Source organism: Solanum stenotomum, chromosome 10 (assembly GCF_019186545.1).
Source record: "Solanum stenotomum isolate F172 chromosome 10, ASM1918654v1, whole genome shotgun sequence".
NCBI lineage: Eukaryota > Viridiplantae > Streptophyta > Magnoliopsida > Solanales > Solanaceae > Solanum > Solanum stenotomum.
In genome coordinates, this window is record NC_064291.1 from 49711400 (window position 1) to 49733768 (window position 22369).

Genomic DNA, 22369 nt, shown 5'->3' on the forward strand with positions numbered 1-22369 from the left:
ATCTCAATTAAAGAAAGATGTGCTTACAGACACTTATGAGCCAAAGTATTTTTCAGGAGTAGTATTGAGAACCGAATTGGGGACACGAGTTCATAGTAACTCAACTCTCCACAAGAACCATACGCCAACATGGGACTTGACGTATCATTCTTTTTAGATGATCACGTAAGATTAGCCTAGTGGATCCACTAAGAAAAAGTAAGGTCCTATATCACGGCAAGGTATAGGATGGTCCTTGGGCAACGTGAGGTAAAACGTTGTATCATCACTAGGGCTCATAATGGTGGTTGTCGGTTAAAGAACCTCCCACAAAAGTTATATTACTTTTAAATAAGAAAAGTTGAGTTGGTTATTGTTTTATCATTTACGAGCTAAGTTGTATACATTGTTTTACAAGCTAATTATATATGGCATGTGTCTTATCGCTTTATGTTTTTGAGTTCAATTGTTCATGAGTCGAACAGAGTCAAGGTAAGTATTTCCCTCTTGTACTCTTTTCAAGCTTAAGTGTTGGTTTAGCTTTTCCAGCTCGCATACTCGTACATTCCATGTACTGATGCCAGTTGGCCTGCATCGTTTTATGATGCAGACGCAGGTACCCCGGATCAGCATCCTGCACGTCATTGATCCAGCTGAGCACTCCAGAGTTAGTGGTGAGCCTCTTTGCATTCCGGAGGACTCAATTATTTTGTGTACTTAGTTTTGTTCTATTAGGATATTGCGGGGTCTGTCCCAACATCCATCTCGGTATATTAGAGGCTTCATAGACAGTCAGTCAGTTAGTTTTGAGTCTCTCTTCTATGTATATATGTAAATATCTATTTCGAGATTCGAGATGCCCTTGTGGCCAGATTTTTATAAGTTAAGTTGTTGTGTAAACTTGCATTGCATTAAGTTATTCTGTTGAGTTAGGTTTCCGCTGAGTTAAGAAAGTCAGGCCAAGGGTTCGCTTGGGGCCAGCAATGGTCTCCGAGTGCCGGTCCCGCCCAGGGTGTAGGTTCGGGGCGTGACAAACTTGGTATCAGAGCCCAGAGTTCAAGAGTCCTAGGGAGTCTATGAAGCCGTGTCTGTAGAGTCCTAGTTATCGGTGTGAAGCGCGCCACATCTATAATTGGGAGGCTACAACATTTAGGAAGATTTCTCACTTCTTTCACACTCAACTCGTGTGTTAGAGTTTATCTCTAAAGAGTTTCTTTGTAATTCATGTCTGCGCGTGTTTCAGATAATCATGCCTCCACGAAGAGTTGGCAAAGGGCGTCTTCCTAGACGTTATGTTGATGAGCAAGAGTTACTTGATGCACATGGAGTGCAACATCAAGGGGACATTTCTAATGCCGCGTTCAGAGAGGCAATTAGAATTCTGAGTCAAGCTGTAGCTAATCAGATTGGTCAGCAAAGGGGAGCTCGACATAAAGGAGCTGACACTTCTAGGATTCGTGAGTTCTTGGGGATGAATCCTTCGAGTTTCATGGGTTCGAGCACTACGGAGGATCCAGAGAACATCATTGAGGAGTTGAAGAGGATTTTTGATGTAATGCATGTGGCAGACACTGAGCGGGTTGAACTAGTTGCGTATCAGCTGAAGGATGTTGCTAGAACATGGTTTGACCAGTGGAAAGGGGGCAGAACTGAGAATGCACCACCTGCAAGTTGGGCCGGTTTTGAGAAAACTTTCTTGGGGCATTTCTTTCCTCGAGAATTGAGAGAGGCCAAGGTACGTGAGTTCCTTACACTTAAGCAGAAGTCTTTGAGTGTTCAAGAGTACAGTCTGAAGTTCACACATTTATCCCGATATGCTCCGGAGATGGTTGCGGACATGAGGAATAGAATGAGCTTGTTTGTTGCTAGGCTGTCTCGATTGTCGAGTAAGGAAGGTAGGGTTACAATGCTTATCGGGGACATGGACATATCCAAATTAATGGTCTATATATAGCAGGTTGAGGAAGAGAAGCTGAGGGATAGGGAAGAGTTCAGAAGTAAGAGAGCCAAGACCGGTAATGAGTCCAGGCAGCAGAAAGGTAATTCAAACCGTCCATCATTTCAGCAAAGGCAAAAGGGACCTGCTCCATCATTTACTAGAGCACCTGCACCCAGATACAGAAGGGAATTTAATGGCCAGAATTTGAAGGACTTCAAGGCTAGACCAGCACAGTCCTCAGGTAGTCTGGCACAAGGAAGTAGTTCGTTTTCTACCGGTGCTAGGTGTGGTAGAACCCACCCGGGTAAGTGTCGGGATGGCCAGAAAGGTTGTTTTAAGTGTGGGCAAGAGGGTCACTTCATGAAGGAGTGTCCTAAGAATAAGCAAAGTGGTGGAAATTTGGGCAGTAGGACCCAATCTTCATCAGTTGCTCCCCCAGACAGGACGACACCCAGAGGAGCTATTTCTAGTACCGGTGGAGGTGCAAATCGCCTTTATGCTATCACCAGTCGCCATGAGCAAGAGAACTCTTCAAATATTGTCACTGGTATGATCAAAGTCTTTGCTTTTGATGTGTATGCCTTGTTAGACCCAGGAGCAAGTTTATCTTTTGTAACTCCTTATGTTGCAAATAAGTTTGAGGTTCTTCCTGAAAGACTTTGTGAACCTTTTTGTGTTTCTACACCTGTTGGGAGCCTATTCTAGCAGAAAGAGTTTATCGTGATTGTCCTGTTTCTATCAATCACAAGAGCACCATGGTTGATTTGATTGAGTTAGACATGGTAGATTTCGATGTCATTCTAGGTATGGATTGGCTTCATGCTTGTTATGCATCGATAGATTGTAGAGCTCGAGTGGTCAGGTTTCAGTTTCCGAGTAAGCCGGTCATAGAGTGGAGTAGTAGTTCAACAGTGCCTAAGGGTCGTTTCATTTCGTACCTTAAGGTAAGAAAGTTAGTTTCGAAGGGTTGTGTCTATCACTTAGTCCGAGTTCATGACTTTAGTGTTGAGATACCTCTTTTTCAATCAGTTCCTACAGTAAGAGAGTTTCCAGAAGTGTTTCCTGATGATCTACCCGGAATTCCTCCTGAGAGAGAAATAGATTTCGGCATAGATCTCATTCCAGATACTCGTCCTATCTCTATTCTGCCATATAGAATGGCACCAGCAGAGTTGAAGGAGTTGAAAGAGCAGTTGAAAGATCTCCTAGAAAAGGGTTTCATTCGACCGAGCGTCTCACCTTGGGGTGCTCTGGTCTTGTTTGTGAGAAAGAAAGATGGTTCCCTTAGGATGTGTATAGATTACCGCTAGTTGAATAAGGTTACCATCAAGAATAAGTACCCTCTTCCGAGGATTGATGATCTTTTCGATCAACTTCAGGGTGCCACTTGTTTTTCGAAGATTGACCTCAGATCAGGCTATCATCAGTTAAGAGTAAGGGAGTGTGATATTCCAAAGACAACTTTCAGGACCCGGTACGGTCATTATGAGTTTTTAGTCATGTCATTTGGTTTGACAAATGCACCGGCAGCTTTCATGGACTTGATGAATAGAGTCTTCAAACCTTATTTAGATACGTTTGTTATCGTCTTCATTGATGACATACTAGTCTATTCAAGGAATGAAGAAGATCATGCTAGTCATCTCATAACAGTTCTTCAGACTTTGAAAGACACGGAGTTGTATGCCAAGTTCTCTAAGTGTGAGTTTTGGCTTAGGTCTGTGGCGTTCTTAGGCCACATTATGTCCGGTGATGGAATTAAAGTTGATACTCAGAAAATTGAGGCAGTGCAAAATTGGCCTAGACCCACATCTCCAACAGATATTAGGAGTTCTTAAGTTTAGCTAGCTATTATAGAAGGTNTTGTCACTAAAAGTAAATAATTAGTGACGAAATTTATGTCGTAGCTAATAATTTCGTAGCTATATATCATATTTGTTGTAGTGTCCTTTGACAAAGTTGACTCAGAAAGCAGTGAAATTTCAATGGTCTGAAGCTTGTGAGAAAAGCTTTCAGGAATTGAAAAAGAGGTTGATTACAGCTCCAGTTTTGATGCTACCAGAAGGTACTCAAGGTCTTGTGGTGTATTGTGATGCATCTAGAATTAGTTTGGGTTGTGTTTTAATACAGAATGGCAAGGTTATAGCTTATGCCTCCAGACAGTTGAAGGTTCATGAGAAGAATTACCCAACCCATGACTTAGAGTTGGCTAATGTAGTATTTGCTTTAAAGATATGGCATCATTACTTGTATGGTGTGCATGTCGACATATTCACTGATCACAAGAGCCTTCAATATGTGCTTACTCAGAAGGAGCTTAATCTCAGACAGAGGAGGTGGTTAGAATTACTCAATAACTATAACCTGAGTATTCTTTATCACCCAGGTAAGGCTAATGTTGTTGCTAATTCTTTGAGCAGGTTGTCTATGAGTAGCACCGCCCATATTAGAGAAGAGAAGAGAGAGTTAGCAAAGGATGTGCACAGACTGGCATGCCTGGGAGTCAGATTTACAGATTACGCAGAAGGAGGAATAACGGTGGCGAATGGGACCGAGTCATCAATAGTGTCAGAAGTGAAAGAGAAACAAGATCAAGATCCCATTTTGCTTGAGTTGAAGGCAAATGTTCAAAAGCAAAGAGTATTAGCTTTTGAACAAGGGGGAGATGGTGTTTTGAGATTTCAAGGTAGATTGTGCGTACATATGGTAGATGGACTCCAAGAAAAGATTATGGAGGAAGCTCATAGCTCCAGATATTCCATTCATCCGGGTTCCACGAAGATGTATCGTGACTTGAGAGAAGTTTATTGGTGGAATGGCATGAAGAAGGGCATTGCAGAGTTTATTGCTAAGTGTCCAAATTGCCAACAAGTGAAAGTTAAACACCAAAGGCCCGGTGGTTTGGCTCAGATGATAGAACTTCCAGAATGGAAGTGGGAGATAATCAATATGGATTTCATCACAGGGTTGCCAAGGTCTCGTAGACAACATGATTCTATTTGGGTGATTGTCGACAGAATGACAAAGTCAGCTCATTTTCTACCGGTAAAGACTACCAATTCAGCAGAAGATTATGCCAAATTATATATTCAAGAGGTGGAGAGACTTCATGGAGTCCCAATCTCCATTATTTTAGATAGAGGTGCACAGTTTTGGAAATCTTTTCAGAAAGGCTTGGGTTCGAAGGTGAACTTAAGTACCGCCTTGTAACACCCCGACTTTTCAAAACGTCTAAATTAACTCGTATCTTCGTGGAAAGACAAGGAGGGTGAGTAATAAATTAAGAATGATGTGGTATGTCCTATTTTAAGTGTTCAAGTGTTGCACCTAAAGTTTTGAAGTTAGGTAAGTGGCAAAATAAAAGTTGGCGGAAGTTATCGTAAGTTCCTTCTTAAAGATTTCTTTGAAATTAGGGTCAAATGTCTTGGAGGTTTTCTCCCAATCTATAAAGAGTTATGGGGCCCACAACTATTGAATCGAAGGTCTACGAGTCTAGTTTCCAACACATCAAACCGTTCATTCATACGACTTCAGAATAGAGAGATATTCGCATTTTCGTGGGACTGCGCAAGCAGGCACGTGAGGTGGGGCCCTAGGTCGGTGGAAAGTTGTATATATCTTCTTCTTCGAGTTTTTTCTTCATTTTAAGCTAAATATACAGAGAAAACATAGAAACCCATTTTTAGGATCAAGTGAAATATAGATTTTCTCGACGTAAGTCCTTGACGAAAGTTGTTCTACGCGTTGGGCTCATCATCGTGGTATAATTTGTTTTATCGATTGCATAGCATATCACATTTTAGTGTTGGGACAGCAGGGGTTTGAGTATATTTGAAGGTTTTGAGGTGAATTACGAACCTAAGATCGAGGTAAGACCCTTCTTTCATCGACTCTAGCTTTTATAAGCAGCAAATAGCAATTTGCGACGGAAATACATATCTTTTATTGTATTGTCATGGTATCTTTTATTTTGTGTGTTGATTATGGTCCTACCTTGTTGTAGTATCGAGGGAGTTATGAGTTAAAGTCTTTAGGCCACGTGAATTTAGCGAAAAAGGTATGTTAAGGCTATTCTCTTCCTATGGCATGTTTCCTTAAAGCTTAGGAGCAATGTAATTGAGTTGTTATCGTTGTTATACTTATAGCCATTATTGTTGATTGTTGGCTGCTCGAGTGCGTATAATCCTCTCTTATCGGGATTCTTATTCAGTAGTAACATTCGTATGTGGGACACGACTTAGTGGCTATTTGTATAGGTTGTCTATAACTAAATTGCTCACTTTTAGCTATTGGATTGTTATTGTTGCCTTTGGGCTATTGTTGTTAGCTGCAGGAATGTGATCTATGCCTAGCAGGGTTATGTTCTGCCTACAGGTCTATATGGATGCCTAAAAGGGCTATGAGTTGCCTACGGGGCTATATTGATGCCTAGAAGGGCTATGAATTGCCTACGGGGCTATATTGATGCCTAGAAGGGCTATGAGTTGCCTACAGGGATATATATTGACGCCTAAGAAGGTTATGTGCTTCCTACAAGGCCATGTTGTTGCCTAAGAGGGCTATGAGTTGTCTATAAGCTATGTTGATGCCTAAGAGGGCTATGTGACTGCCTGCGGGGCTAGGGGACTACCGATAGGGGTATACAGGCTGATTGGCACCTTCTGGGCTTATGGGGGCCTGAGTAGGTGGTCTTGTGTGCTGTTTGTACCTACCGAGCTTATGGGGGCTTGGTTAGGTTGTTGTTTTATTATTTTTGATAAATTTAGATTTAGAAGCAGGTCAGTACAATTATCTTATCCTTAATTTATTTATCAGATTATTCTAGTATATCAGGATACCTCATCATAGTATATTGCCTTTCATACTCTGTACATTATTTTGTACTGACGCCCCATTGCCTTGGAGGCGCTGCATTCATGCATGCAGGTCCTGACAGATGACCGAGTAGACCTCCATATCAGCAGGATTGACTTTTATCCGATTGGTCAGCCCCTTTCCTCCGGAGCTGCCAGAGTTGAGAGGTTTGTTACCTTTTGTTGTATATATTCTCATGGGTAGGCTGGGACCCTGTCCCACCAATCTTTACTACTCTTAGAGGCTTGCAGACTAGTGTGTGGGGTTTATAGCTACGTTATGGCCATGCTGGCCTATGTTGTTGGTTTGCTGAAGCTTGTGAGCTGTTTGATGTATTGTACTGATATTTACTTGTTTTTAGTTTTGGTATAGATATCATGGTGGCCTCGACGGCCCAATCAGGATTTCTGTGCTAGTTGGATACTTCTTTATATGAACTCTTGGGAGTAGCTGGTTCTTTTGTAGATCTGTTGATAGGGGCCTTGCCGGCCGATGGCTTAGTTTTAAGCCGAGATATACTTGTTTGTTTTCTTAATTGCATGTGACTGCCATGCGCTAGTAGCAAATGGTTCAGCAGGGTCGGCTCGGGCCTGAGTTTTGACTTTAGGAGTCAGTTGCGCCTCTTGAGTTTGGGGCGTGACACGCCTTTGATCCTCAGACTGATGGGCAAGCAGAGCGCACTATTCAGACCTTAGAGGATATGTTGAGGGCTTGTGTAATCGATTTCAAAGGGAGTTGGGATGACCACCTACCTCTCATTAAGTTTGCCTACAACAACAGTTATCACTCTAGCATCCAAATGGCTCCATACGAAGCTCTATATGGGAGAAGATGTAGATCTCCTATTGGATGGTTCGAAGTTGGTGAAGCACAGTTGATAGGACCAGATTTAGTTCACCAAGCTATGGAGAAGGTGAAAGTGATTCAAGAGAGATTGAAAACGGCACAGAGTCCCCAGAAATCCTACACCGATATTAGGAGAAGGGCGTTAGAGTTTGAAGGGGATGATTGGGTATATTTGAGCGTTTCACCCATGAAAGGGGTTATGAGGTTTGGTAAAAAGGGGAACATTTGGCTAAGTGTGGAAATCAGCGAGTTTTTAGCCAACTTTGAGCAATCATAACTCCTAGCTCAGGATGATTTAGGAGTAGTTCCAGTTATGGTTGTGAAGATTGTGGAACAATATTTCCAACGCCACTAATTTTGCTCAATTTCGAGTTCGTATGAGCGAGTTATACCCTTTGAAAGTTGGGCAGTTGGCAGGGAATCCGTCCTGAAATTTTAAGGGCATTTTGGTCTTTTCCCTAGCCATTTCTTTTGGGATTATATTGTTGTATTAGGCTGATATCTGGATCATTTTTGTCCCATTTTTAAAGAGAAAGAGTTAGGGTTCTTGAGAGTGAAGAAGAGAAAGAGGAGATCAACAAGATTCGTCAAGATCATTGTGGATTTTCGTCGGGGGTGATCCCTATCAAGGTATGTGAGTTCTTTGTGTGGGTTGATCCTTTCCCCACAAGCTCATTTTTATGATTTGAGAAAAGATTGGATTTGTTGTTGAAGTTGTTAAAGTTGTTAGTTGTTGTTGATCTTGTTAGTTGTGTTGTTGAAGTTATTGTTGGTTGTGGGACATGATTGGGTTGTGTATTTTGAGTTGTAATCTATTGTATGTTGAGAGATTGATGATCCTTAGTGTTTGGGGTTAAATCCATTGAAGTAAGGATGGGTTAGAGTTGAAGAAAAGGGGGAGAAAAGTCGAGTTTTCTGGGGAAGGGGCTGGCGCGTCGCGCCTGCCAGCACGCCCCAAAGGGGACTCTGAAGTCCAGCCCTTGGGGCGGCACGCCTCTCAGAGCACCAGCAGGTGCCTTCTGAGCTTTAAGGGCTGGCGCTCCGCGCCTTGCAGAGTGCCAAGGACGCCATGTTCCCCCATTCTTTCCATGTTTTCTCATGCATGCTCCTAGGTATTATACCTATGTTTCCTAGTTGTTTCCAACACTCTAAGGTACATTTAGACATCCCGAATTCATCCATAAACATGTGATCATATACCTTAAATCCGTAATTCAATTCAAGGCAAGTTAGGATCGAAGTTAAGGTGAAGTTAGATCCAAGTCAAGTAAAGTTAAGAAGTAAGTCTAAGCAAGTCTTTAAAGCTTTCCAAGAGTCGTTATTGAACGTCTTAATGTCGTTTCAACTTTTAAAGTCAAGAAAAGGGTTTAGAGTTCCAAGTTAAGTAAAGAATTTCAAGTCAAGAAAAAGGTATAGAGTTTCAAGCGAAGAGTCTCAAGTTTCAAGTTAAGTCAAGAGCATAAAGTCGAGTCCTTTTTCCAAAGTTATTAGGGAACTATGTACTTCCCAAAGAAGTTTCTGAATGTTTTTACATTTAAGTAAGAAAGGAACCATGTTTTCCAAAAGAGCCCTTGGGCTAAGTTTTGAGTAATTATCTCAATTAAAGAAAGATGTGTTTAAAGACACTTATGAGCCAAAGTATTTTTCGGGAGTAGTATTGAGAACCGAATTGGGGACACGAGTTTATAGTAACTCAACTCTCCACAAGAACCATACGCCAACATGGGACTTGACGTATCATTCTTTTTAGATGATCACGTAAGATTAGGCTAGTGGATCCACTAAGCAAAAGTAAGGTCCTATATCACGGCAAGGTATAGGATGGTCCTTGGGCAACGTGAGGTAAAACGTTGTATCATCACTAAGGCTCATAATGGTGGTTGTCGGTTAAAGAACCTCCCACAAAAGTTATATTACTTTTAAATAAGAAAAGTTAAGTTGGTTATTGTTTTATCATTTACGAGCTAAGTTGTATACATTGTTTTACAAGCTAATTATATATGGCATGTGTCTTATTGCTTTATGTTTTTGAGTTCAATTGTTCATGAGTCGAACAGAGTCAAGGTAAGTATTTCCCTCTTGTACTCTTTTCAAGCTTANGCTCATAATGGTGGTTGTCGGTTAAAGAACCTCCCACAAAAGTTATATTACTTTTAAATAAGAAAAGTTAAGTTGGTTATTGTTTTATCATTTACGAGCTAAGTTGTATACATTGTTTTACAAGCTAATTATATATGGCATGTGTCTTATTGCTTTATGTTTTTGAGTTCAATTGTTCATGAGTCGAACAGAGTCAAGGTAAGTATTTCCCTCTTGTACTCTTTTCAAGCTTAAGTGGTGGTTTAGCTTTTCCAGCTCGCATACTCGTACATGCCATGTACTGATGCCAGTTGGCCTGCATCGTTTTATGATGCAGACGCAGGTACCCTGGATCAGCATCTTGCACGTCATTGATCCAGCTGAGCACTCCAGAGTCAGTAGTGAGCCTCTTTGCATTCCGGAGGACTCAATTATTTTGTGTACTTAGTTTTGTTATATTAGGATATTGCGGGGTCTGTCCCAACATCCATCTCGGTATATTAGAGGCTTCATAGGCAGTCAGTCAGTTAGTTTTGAGTCTCTCTTCTATGTATATATGTAAATATCTATTTTGAGATTCGAGATGCCCTTGTGGCCAGATTTTTATAAGTTAAGTTGTTGTGTAAACTTGCATTGCATTAAGTTATTCTGTTGAGTTAGGTTTCCACTAAGTTAAGGAAGTCAGGCCAAGGGTTCGCTTGGGGCCAGCAATGGTCTCCGAGTACCGGTCCCGCCCAGGGTGTAGGCTCGAGGCGTGACACTCTGGACCTCTGAACATGTATCATTTTCACAATCCAATATAGGTTATTCACATCCATTTTATTATAGTAACCAAGATCATTAATCATGACCTCAAGTTCATGAATGACGTTTTCATAAGTGGTTCTTTCAAATTCTTTGAGATTCTATCCCTAAACAATTTTTTTAGTGTCGAACACTCTTTAAATTAATAAATATTAATTTATCGATTAAATAATACCTCTATAAAATATTAATATATCATGATCCTGCCTATATTAATTTAGAGAGGTTTTACTGTAACTTGTTTTCGCTTTGGCGTCTCTCTAAAATTGCAGTCATGGTAAAATCATTGTTTATTTACACTTTGTTTGGATCATTGTTACCCATTGTATTGTATTGTATCGTTACTATACCTACAATGTTTGTTTTGATTGTTACTTAAAATGTATTGTATTGTATTGTTAAATTTCGTTGTTACGTAACAACGAAAACCCCTATTTTATGGAATAACCGATTTGGTGTGTTCCCATTGTTACTTAATTTCTTTTTCCAATTATAGCTTTACATAATATTTCAAAATACTATTTTACCCTTTACCTTATATTATTTAATTCTAGTCAAACCTCCTACCCTAGAATAATTAAGGATATTTTAGTAAATTTATAAATTACAATACAGTACGATACAATCAAAGCAAACAATTAAAATGTTATTAAACAACAACAAACAATACACTCTAGCCAAACATTGTATCTACCATACAGTACAGTACAATAGAGTATACAATACATTATGAAACAATGGGTAACAATGATCCAAACAGAGTGTTAAGGGAAAATGGTTAAAAATACCCCTCAACTTTGATTTATTAGTTGACTATATCCCTAGCATTAAAATGAAGTTATTCATACCCTTGCCGTCACTAATTTCACCATATATACCCCTCAATTGACGGAACTCCCAAATTGACTCAAATTAACTCGTATTTAAAAAAAAAAAAACCCATTCCCCGTTTTAAACTCATGCTCCGACCAATCTAAAAACCTAACCCAATAAACATATAACCCATTTTCCTTACTCAGTCTTTCAAAAGAAGCCAAACAACTAGGATGCGGAAAATACAGTAGGCAAACCTATGAAGGATTCATCTGCTGAAAAAATTTCGTTGGATTATATTGTTATGCCATTTCCATATTCATTTGACTCTTTTTTCAGAGCATTAAAATGGAAAGAAATACTAGTCTAAGAAGGTTGATGCTTAATGATAAAATCGATACTGTTGGCTGATTTTTTTAGAGTCAAACAAAATAACAATAATCTTGTAGGCCTTACGCGTTGTGTTAGAGCAACAAACAACAATCTTCTCCTTCTTCTTCATCCCCTGTTCATCATTATAACACAACTCGGGACGATCCGAGCAGCAACAAAAGAAAACCCAAAAAATGAAAAGATTTCAGAAACAAACTTTGTCTCAAACTTTACATTTTCTCTCAACACCATAACAATCCAATAACTCCGGTTGAAAATTTTACATCTGCATCTGGGTTATTACTTACGAAAAAGTAAATGATTTATTAGTTCTTGAGTTTGTGAGGTTTGAGATCTTTTGAAAGAAGGGAAAATGGTCAAAAATACCCTTCAACTTTGATTTATTAATTGAGTATGCTCTTACCTTTAAAATGAAGTTATTTACTATACTCTGCTCATTCTTCTCAATGGGTTGCTTATTACAAGACAACTCCATTAGGGAAATCACCATTGGACTCTCAAGTTCTATGGGTCTTAACGGAGTTACAAGAACTGGAGGCTTAGAAATAGGTGGTGTTGGCGTTTTGGACTCACCCAATTTTTAACTGGTGGTGGTGGAGACCGTACACAAGCCAGAATACTAATCAAAAGATGCGGTGGTGGTGGTGGTGGTGGAACTGAAACTAATGCATTCTGTTGTATGTAATTGTTAATTCTCATCAGAGATCAATATTCTGATCCCAAACATCGGAAATTTTGGGTGATGAGTCAATACTTTTGCTTGAATATCAAAAGTTGAATTACCATTTTACCCCTACGCTAAATAAAAAAGTTATAAAAATTAATTAATTAAATATTAAATAATAATATTATTATATTATTATACTAATGCTAATCATCATAACCTGCTTGTTTGTTTTCTCCGTTTTGGCTTTTTGATTTCCTTGGTAATTAAATTCTTTCTCCCATTACCTATAAATGCTTATTGCTATAATAATTATAATAAAGAAGGTTAATGAAGAGTTGCAGTGGTAATTAATTATGAGAGTTATATATCATATTTGTGTAGCAAAGAGGTGCCGGTGGTCATATTTTTTGCAAAAATTCATGATTATTAAGCAAATTTTTTATTTCTCTCTAAATACATTAGTTGATCACTGATTACTCTCATTATATTTTTATTTTTTTCAGGAGAGAAATCTATACAAATTCTAAAACTTCATACGGAGCTTGCAATGATGAAAATGGATGTTGAAAATCTTAATCCTAGAAGTAAAAAAAAGGCAAGTATTTATTTATGCAGAATTATTGTTGTATTTTAATTGAGTAACTTTTCTTCAATCCTTTTCTAAGAATATGGCTCGGAGGGAATAGTGTCCGCTAGTGGTGATGTTTATAGTTACGGCATCATGTTGATGGAGGTTTTGACCAAAAGAAGGCCAACAGATGAAGAGATATGCAATGAAAATCTTGACTTGAGGAAATGGATAACACAATCATTTTCAGGGACTATGATGGACATTGTGGATGCCAATCTTTTCTCTAAGGAAGAACAAATCACTTACAAAAGTAAAAGTTGCATAGCCTCCATGATGGAATTGGCTTTAGATTGCACAAAGGAAACACCAGAATCAAGAATAATCATGAAGGATGTAGTAAAGAGGGTTAACAAAATCAAGAACACATTTTTAGAAATGTAGAAGTTAGCATGTTGCTTTTTGTTTACTGGTTTCTTGAATAATATAGTCGCTGTTCGTACTACCTGTAGACATGTACTATTTGTACTTCAGAGTGTTGCATTTCCCTCATTTTGTGATTTCAGATTTGAGTAGTCTGTAATATGTTTTGAATGGTTGAATAAAATTAAGAAATATTACGAAAGCGTTTCGCTCTTCTATTTTACTTTCTGTTTGCCTCTACTTCATATTTTTGATTCATTAGTTTCTTCCAATTGATATATTCAACTATTTAATAAATGGAATGCTCAGTTGGACTTGTGATTTTTAAGGTGAATGAAACACCAGATCCTAATAATTCAATAGTTTTTACACCTTAAGTGCATATAATTTATACTCAAACTTAAATTTGATCTCCCTGTTTTTTCAGTATCAGTCAAAAGTTTAAGCTTAACATACACTGATGATTATCAAGTACTAATATGTAAGTGCAAGTAAATCTTCTTGAATTGAAGGCAAGGTGTATAAGCTTCAAAAAGCTCTATATGAATTGACAGTAGAAACTTGAGGATTCTGCCAGAAAGAAAGATTGAACAAGAACAAAAGGAATTCAATTGCTTTTGTTCAAATTCTATATTTGTATTGGAAAATTCACAAAATATTTATAAATATGAATCCAATTATTATTAAATATTAATTTAAAGTCGTCGTAAAAGATTATAAACTTTAAATCGGATACACCTCTGTATGTGGTGGGTAAGAGGTCAAGCAACATGCATTTTTTCAAACTTGTCTTAGACTGCAACCCTTTTTTATAATTTTTTTATTAATAATTTAAGTTGACTGACTTTTCTCAATCAATTTCCTTACCCCTTAATTTAAAATTCCTCAATGTGATGACATTTCAATGATGTGCAATACCCCACAAAGAAGATTGTGGAAATCACAACCATTTAACTTTATTAGTACGTCTGTAAAAAAGTATATTTAACTTTAAATATTTCATTTTATCTATAATGACAAAACAAATAAATTATAGTTATACAAATGTAATGATATGTTTAAGATTAAAAGTTTCAAAAAGTTTTCAATGCCTTCTCAAATTTTCTGTCGAATCAGACTATGTCATATATAATGGAATAATACATTTGAAAAACAAATCAAGCTTTGAAGCAATCTGTTTCCAAGTGCATATATAGTAACACCATGAAGAAGAACATTTTCTTGTCGATTCTTCTCTTTCAAATTCAATTTTCTATATCAAATGAGAGTGACCAACAAGCTTTACTAGATTTTCAAAATCTTGTTACAAGTCCCAGTCATTTTTTTGCTAATAATTGGACCAAAAATACTTCTTTTTGCTCTTGGTTTTGGTGTCACTTGCAGTTCAAAAAGGCAAAGGGTTGTGGCCTTGGCTCTTCCTAATTTGCATCTTCAAGGCACAATTTCCCCGTCTTTGGCCAATTTGTCCTTTCTCAGTGTGCTCAATCTCGAGAACAACTTATTCAATGGTGGCATCCCTTACGAACTTGGCCACTTACCTCGCTTGCGAGTGATTGATATTCAAAATAATCAGCTCCAAGGAAGTATTCCATCAAGTCTATTTCAACACCGGAGAGTTCAGGTAATTTCATTGGCCTTCAATAAACTCAGTGGTGAAATGTGGAAAGGGCCATGGTATGTACCCGAACTCAGGGTCTTGGATCTCACCAACAATAGCCTCACAGGTATAATCCCTCCTTGTGTTGGAAATGCCACAAAAATGATGATCTTCAGTTTGTCTGGGAATAGAATCAACGGTAACATTCCAACAGAAATTGGAAATCTAAGCCAACTTGCATTTTTGTTCTTGACTGATAATCAGTTAACAGGTTTCATTCCTACATCACTATTTAATATCTCGTCGCTACTTTCCGTATCTCTGGCATTCAATAGCCTTTCTGGTCCTCTCTTGCTAGATGAAGGGAATATTGTGTCAAATCTGAAGTTTTTAAGTTTATCTATGAACCAAATTTCTGGTTGCGTTCCTTCCAACATATGCCAACTCACAGAGCTCAAAGTTTTGTCCATATCTTACAACAAGATAACTGGAGACATACCAAGAAATATTGGTTGTTTATCCAAGCTCGAGAGGTTCTATATTGAATATAATAGAATAAAAGGGACTATTCCTGCTTCATTGGGAAATATTTCCACTCTGCATAATCTTTACTGTGGAAACAATCGCATAGTGGGGCAAATTCCTCCGGAATTAGGAAAGCTATCAAATTTGAGGCAATTAAGCTTTGGGCAGAATTATAATCTTATTGGTCAAATTCCAGAGGCTATTTTCAATATATCGTCTTTGGAAATGATTTATTTCAATTTGAACAACCTCTCGGGGAGAATTCCAGCTACTACAGGTCTTCATCTTCCAAACCTTAAAGAACTTGACTTGGGAGTCAATAAATTCCATTGTTCATAACAAATGCTTCCAAGCTTGAGTTACTGTCGCTAGCACAGAACTTTCTGACAGGAACTATTCCTACTAATTTGGGGAATCTTCGTGAGCTGCGAGAACTGCTCCTACATACTAATCAACTTACCAATGAACCAAGAGAGAATGAGTTGCGATTCTTCAATTCTTTGGCTGACTGTAGGATGTTGCAATATCTAGAAGTGGGTTTTAATCTGTTGAATGGCGTTCTGCCCAATTCTATTGGGAATCTTTCATCTACTATTGAAAAATTTCATATAGTAGATGCACACATCAACGGCCTCATCCCCACAAGTATAGGCAACCTGAGCGGTCTTACAGCTCTAATCTTTCAAAAAAACAACTTGACTGGGGGTATTCCTTCTGATGTTGGTAAGCTTAAACAGCTCCAAGGGCTGTATTTAACTAACAATAAATTGCAGGGACATATTCCAGAGGAGGTATGCCATTTATCTAATTTGGTTCAATTAAATCTGCAAGTTAATGAGCTTTCTGGTTTAATTCCAGAATGCTTAGGAAATCTTAGCATGCTACAACTGCTCTATTTGGGTTCTAATAAATTTTCATCAAAACTTCCATTGAAACTTTGGAAAATGAGTGGTCTTCTCTATCTAGATGTGTCACAGAATTCAATAGAGGGAGAAGTTCCATCAGATATTGGAGGCCTGAAAGCCATTGTAGAACTATATCTTTACGGTAACCACTTTTCAGGCATGATACCAACCAGATTCGGGGAACTCCAAAACCTGCAGTATCTTGACCTGTCAAACAATTCATTTTTTGGCCAAATTCCATTATCCTTTGCCAACTTGATTAGCTTGGAATTCTTGAATTTGTCTTCAAATGCATTGTCAGGTACTATTCCTAAGTCATTGGAAAAACTCTCATACCTTAAAAGCATTAATGTTTCATTTAATGATTTAGAAGGTGAGATACCCGGTGGTGGTGTGTTTGCAAATTCCACTCCGCAATCATTTCTCGGGAACAAAGGTCTTTGCGGAATGCACATATTGGAGATTCCTGCTTGTGCTATCACTAATCCTGGAAAACAATCAAAGCTTAAGGAGGTTGTGCTAAAAATTGTTATTCCAGTGGTTATTTCATCCTTTCTGATGTTCTTGTTGGTTTCAATTTGGATAATGAAACGACAGAAGAAAGGAAAGTCCAAAGATGTGGAGAAGGTTCTTGAGATCAAAACTCATCAATTGATTTCTTATCACGAGATTCAATGAGCAACAAATAATTTTGATGAATCCAATTTAATTGGTGTGGGAAGTTCTGGCTCTGTGTACAAAGGCACATTATCTGGCGGAAGTGTAGTGGCAATAAAGGTTCTGGACTTGGAAAATGAGAACGTATGCAGGAGGTTTGATACTGAATGCGAAGTGATGAGAAATGTTAGACATAGAAATCTTGTCCCTGTGATTACTACTTGTTCTGTGACTATATTAGAGCCTTCGTTCTGCAATTTATGTCCAATGGAAATCTTGAGAATTGGCTGTACAAAGAAGATCGCCACTTGAACCTTCATCAAAGAGTCACTGTAATGCTTGATGCAGCTATGGCAATTGAATATCTACATCATGGCCATGTCACTCCAATAGTTCATTGCGACCTAAAGCCAGCCAACATTCTTTTGGATGAAGATATGGTGGCTCATGTTGGTGATTTTGGAATCTCTAAAATTTTAGCCATAAGCAAGTCCGTGACTTATACCGAGACATTGGGCACTCTTGGTTACATTGCACCAGGTATAAAAATCTACTCCCTTTGATTTTCTCTAATCATAATTAAGCCTCTTCAAATCCTAGAAGTAAAAAAAAAGGGCAAGTATTTATTTATGCAGAATTATTGTTGTATCTCAATTGAATAACTTTTTTTTCAATCCTTTTCTAAGAGTATGGCTCGGAGGGAATAGTGTCCGCTAGTGGTGATGTTTATAGTTACGGCATCATGTTGATGGAGGTTTTGACCAAAAGAAGACCCACAGACGAAGAGATATGCAATGAAAATCTTGACTTGAGGAAATGGATAACACAATCATTTTCGGGGACTATGATGGACGTTGTGGATGCCAAGCTTTTTTCTGAGGAAGAACAAATCACTTCTAAAAGTGAAATCTGCATAGCCTCCATGATAGAATTGGCTTTAGAGTGCACAAAGGAAACGCCCGATTCAAGAATAACCATGAAGGAAGTAGTCAAGAGGCTTAACAAAATCAACAACACATTTTCGGAAACATAGAAGTTAGCATCGTTCTTTCTGAGCTGCAAGTTAACATGTTGCTTTTTGTTTACCTGGTTTCTTGAATATAGTCGCTGTTCGTACTACCTGTAGACATGTACTGTTTGTACTCCAGAGTGTTGCATTTCCCTTCATTTTGTGATTTCAGATTTGAGTAGTCTTTGATATGTTTTGAATGCTTGAATAAAATTAAGAAATATTACGAAACTGTTTAGCTGCACTATTTTACTTTCTGTTTGCCTCTACTTCATATTTTTGATTCATTATCATCATCATCATATCATATCATATTATTAAAAGTGGGAAGAATCCAAGTCAAAAGTTGAATTACCATTTTACCCCTACGCTAAATAAAAAAGTTATAAAAATTAATTAATTAAAATATTAAATAATAATATTATTATATTATTATACTAATGCTAATCATCATAACCTGCTTGTTTGTTTTCTCCGTTTTGGCCTTTTGATTTCCTTGGTAATTAAATTCTTTCTCCCATTACCTATAAATGCTTATTGCTATACTAATTATAATAAAGAAGGTTAATGAAGAGTTGCAGTGGTAATTAATTATGAGAGTTATATATCATATTTGTGTAGCAAAGAGGTGCCGGTGGTCATATTTTTTGCAAAAATTCATGATTATTAAGCAAATTTTTTATTTCTCTCTAAATACATTAGTTGATTCACTGATTATTCTCATTATATTTTATTTTTTTCAGGAGAGAAATCTATACAAATTCTAAAACTTCATACGGAGCTTGCAATGATGAAAATGGATGTTGAAAATCTTCATGGAGGTTGAAAGCTATCTATTCACAAAGTTGGCCTTTTAGCAAGCATAGTTAGTAACTAATACATTTTCATGTTTTGAGAAACTTCTCTTTTAATAATTAGTTTTTAGGCAATTGTCGAAGGAATTCAAAGTAGCATTTTCACTAATTTACATACTTTGGGTAAGTGATGAGATGGAAACTCTCTTCTTCCTTTCTTTGTCATTTCACTTAATTATGTTATGTAATTTAATCATCCGGAAAAGTGTTACATTTGTCTTTCTTCCATTTAATTTTTTACCCCTTATTTTGTTAGAGCTTAATTTTTCATGTTTTAGATCATACCTAGCTACCATCTTCCTATCGAGAATCATTTTTTTTATCATAATATTGTATATGTTCAATCAATCTATTTTTTGTATATGATAATCCTTCAATAATATCAGATAATGTTTAGCCTAGTATTTTGTGTATCGAACAATTATTTTTCTTATGAGTGCAGAAGAACAACGCTATAAATGAAGGTTATAAGATGTTGAATATCGGAGATGGAAGGTGATTAAGAGAGATTCAAAATGTAGTAGATTTTTGTGGATATATATATTTTCCCTTTGCCTTTATTAATTTTGTTAGTGATGTTTACATGCACTTCTCAAATTTAGAGCAAGAATTCCTCGATATATCACATATCATCAGATGATATTTTATCTTAATTAGTGTTACATACTTGTACAAAATTTATACAGTAGTAGAGGACAAACGTGCAACGCACGTTCTCAACACTAGTTAATACAAACACATAACTTGAATAAATTGATTATCTATGGAAATATAGACTTACGAGGCAATCCCTCTCTAGTAGATATAGATATAGATATAGATGTTAATATTTCAAAGCACGGTTAACTTATTTAATCAGTAATATACCTAAGGTATATCTATTAATCTACCTAACTTTCATATAAGCAAAATTGGCCACACAAAGATTGTGGTGCTGTGGATCAGGCTGCTCCTTCCTTAATTAGAAGTCTCAGATTTGCTCTTCCCTTGATCAGAGGTCTAGGATTCGAGCTCTGAATATGAAAAAAATTGTGCTTCGGGCTCCAATGCAGAGACCGTACAATGGGTGGAAAACCAAAATAAAATAAAAATGTGTTGGCTATTATTTGCCTCGAGTTTCTTACCATAAATAGGTTTTTCTTTTAGCAAAAGGAAAACAAAATATCTCCATATTTGACTAGTCCTTTTCTTGTAGGAAAAAATTTAGACTCTATAAATAGAAACTTGTTCCTTCTAACTTAATCAACATTCACAATGTAGTCCTAGGGTTTTGAGAGTTTTGGTTATGGGGGAGAATGTGTGAACCTCGCATGTATTCCGAGTGATTTTGTTGAGGTTATTTGTCTCTATATTTTGTACTCTCATATTTATAGTGGATTGCTCATCTCCTTTGTGGATATAGGTCGACTGACCGAACCACGTTAAATTTTTGTGTCTTTTGGTATATTTCTCGTTTGTCTTCTAACTTGTGGTCTTTCGAGGTTTGCTTTGTTAGCTTTCGCATTGCACCTACTTATTCCGGTCCTAACAAAATTGGCCACACAACCTCCACCTCTTTTTAAATGTTCATTTTGGTAGCAACATCTTCATCAAATGAATTATAAATTTGACACATTCACTAATAGTTCTTCCTTATAATCTTCCTCATTGTGATAATATGGAGATTCTGCACTTCCAGTTTAACTTAATTCCAATCTTGCTTGTCTTCTTTATTCTCTTTCTTCTTGTTAGAAAATGGAAAGAAATGAACCAAAGATTATTGCCACCAGGTCCATGGAAATTGCCTGTTATTGGAAGCATGCATCACCTTATTGGAGCACTTCCACATCATGCTCTTGCAAAATTAGCCAAAAAATATGGACCTCTAATGCACTTGCAACTAGGGGAAGTTGATGCAGTTGTAGTATCATCTCCTCATTTGGCAAAACAAATTCTAAAAGTTCATGACCTTTCTTTTGCAGCAAGGCCAAAGCTTATGGCGTCTGATATAGTCTTTTATCGTCAAAAAGACATTGCATTTGCAGAATATGGTGATTACTGGAAACAGATGCGAAAAATATGCATTTCAGAGCTACTCAGTGCAAAGATGGTCAAGTCGTTTAGTTTAATTCGACAAGTTGAGGTTCATAATCTTGTTGCATCAATTCGTTCCACACCAGATGATGTGGTTAACATGACTGAAAAGGCTCTTCAACTTACCAGCTCTGTTATATGTAGATCAGCTTTCGGAAAAGTATGGGATGATAGAGATAATTTGTTAATGATCATGAGGGAAGTACTAGACTTATTAGCCGGATTTGATGTGGTGGATCTCTTCCCTTCATGGAAATTACTTCATGAAATCAGTGGAAAGAGAAACAGATTGATGAATATGCATCATAAGCTTGATGTAATATTGGAGAATATTATTAATGATTATAAACAGAATAAAGCAAATGGAGTAAAAGGCAACAACGAGTTTGAGGGTGAAGATTTGATTGACGTTTTACTTAGAGTTATGGAGAATGATGAACTTCGATTTCCTGTGACAAATGATAACATCAAAGCAGTCATTCTTGTAAGTTGATTTGGTTCTAATCTCATCTAAACAGTCAATCATTAACAAGTCTTCTTTTGTTTCTTAAACTCTATAATCGCAGAATGTTACATAAGAGGTAGTTTATGTTAATAGTAAAACTCCAATGTTGTAGGACATGTTCTTTGGGGGAACTGAAACTGCAGCAACAACAATACAATGGGCATTGTCTGAACTGATGAAGAACCCAAATATCATGACAAAAGCACAGGGAGAAGCAAGATGTGTCTGTAAAGGGAAGAAAGATTTGGATGACAGTGATCTCGAAAAGTTGAAATATCTGAAGTTAGTGGTTAAAGAAACTCTAAGGTTACACCCTCCAGGTCCACTTTTAATCCCTAGAGAATGCAGGGAGGAAACAACAATAGGCGGATACACTATTCCTCTTAAAACCAAAGTGATTGTTAATTGTTGGGCTACGGCAAGAGATCCTGAAAGTTGGGACGACCCTGAAAATTTTGTGCCAGAGAGATTTGAAAACAGTTCTGTGGATTTCAAGGGAAATCACTATCAATTTATTCCATTTGGTGCAGGAAGCAGGATATGTCCAGGAATGCAATACAGTTTAGCGCTAGTGATGTATCCCTTAGCACAGTTGCTTTACCACTTTGACTGGAAACTTCCTTATGGAAAACAACCAGAGGATCTAGATATGACTGAAACATTTGGAATAACAGCAAACAGGAAGAATGATCTTCACTTGATTGCCATTCCACATGATTTGTCTCAATATTGACACAAAATGTCATTTATCATAGTTTAATGATGCTTTGTTTCCTATTCAGACTCTGTATTTCAATCTTTTTAAGTGTATCCCCTAAGAAAGTAATAAATCCTATTCTATCCTTCTAATTGCAAAAGAGTACTGATGGTTGAAGGCTG

At 37.3% G+C, this 22369-nt stretch overlaps 2 protein-coding genes and 1 pseudogene across 2 annotated transcripts; all 3 read left to right on the plus strand.

Moving 5' to 3' along the window:
* The first annotated feature begins 1997 nt into the window (after window positions 1-1997).
* Window positions 1998-16354, plus strand: LOC125843117 (receptor kinase-like protein Xa21). The gene is made up of 8 exons (XM_049522343.1): window positions 1998-2018; window positions 2120-2399; window positions 12878-12958; window positions 13040-13338; window positions 13433-13521; window positions 14749-15764; window positions 15878-16278; window positions 16346-16354. The coding sequence occupies exons 1-8, from the start codon at window positions 1998-2000 to the stop codon at window positions 16352-16354; spliced, it is 2196 nt and encodes a 731-aa protein (XP_049378300.1).
* A 77-nt stretch (window positions 16355-16431) lies between these two features.
* Window positions 16432-18082, plus strand: LOC125843118 (receptor kinase-like protein Xa21; annotated as a pseudogene).
* Window positions 18083-20569: 2487 nt separating this feature from the next.
* LOC125842413 (premnaspirodiene oxygenase-like) lies at window positions 20570-22273 on the plus strand. Its single transcript, XM_049521714.1, has 2 exons — window positions 20570-21469; window positions 21603-22273. Exons 1-2 carry the CDS (start codon window positions 20570-20572, stop codon window positions 22221-22223), a joined length of 1521 nt encoding a protein of 506 aa, XP_049377671.1. The 3' UTR covers window positions 22224-22273.
* The last annotated feature ends 96 nt before the right edge of the window (window positions 22274-22369 follow it).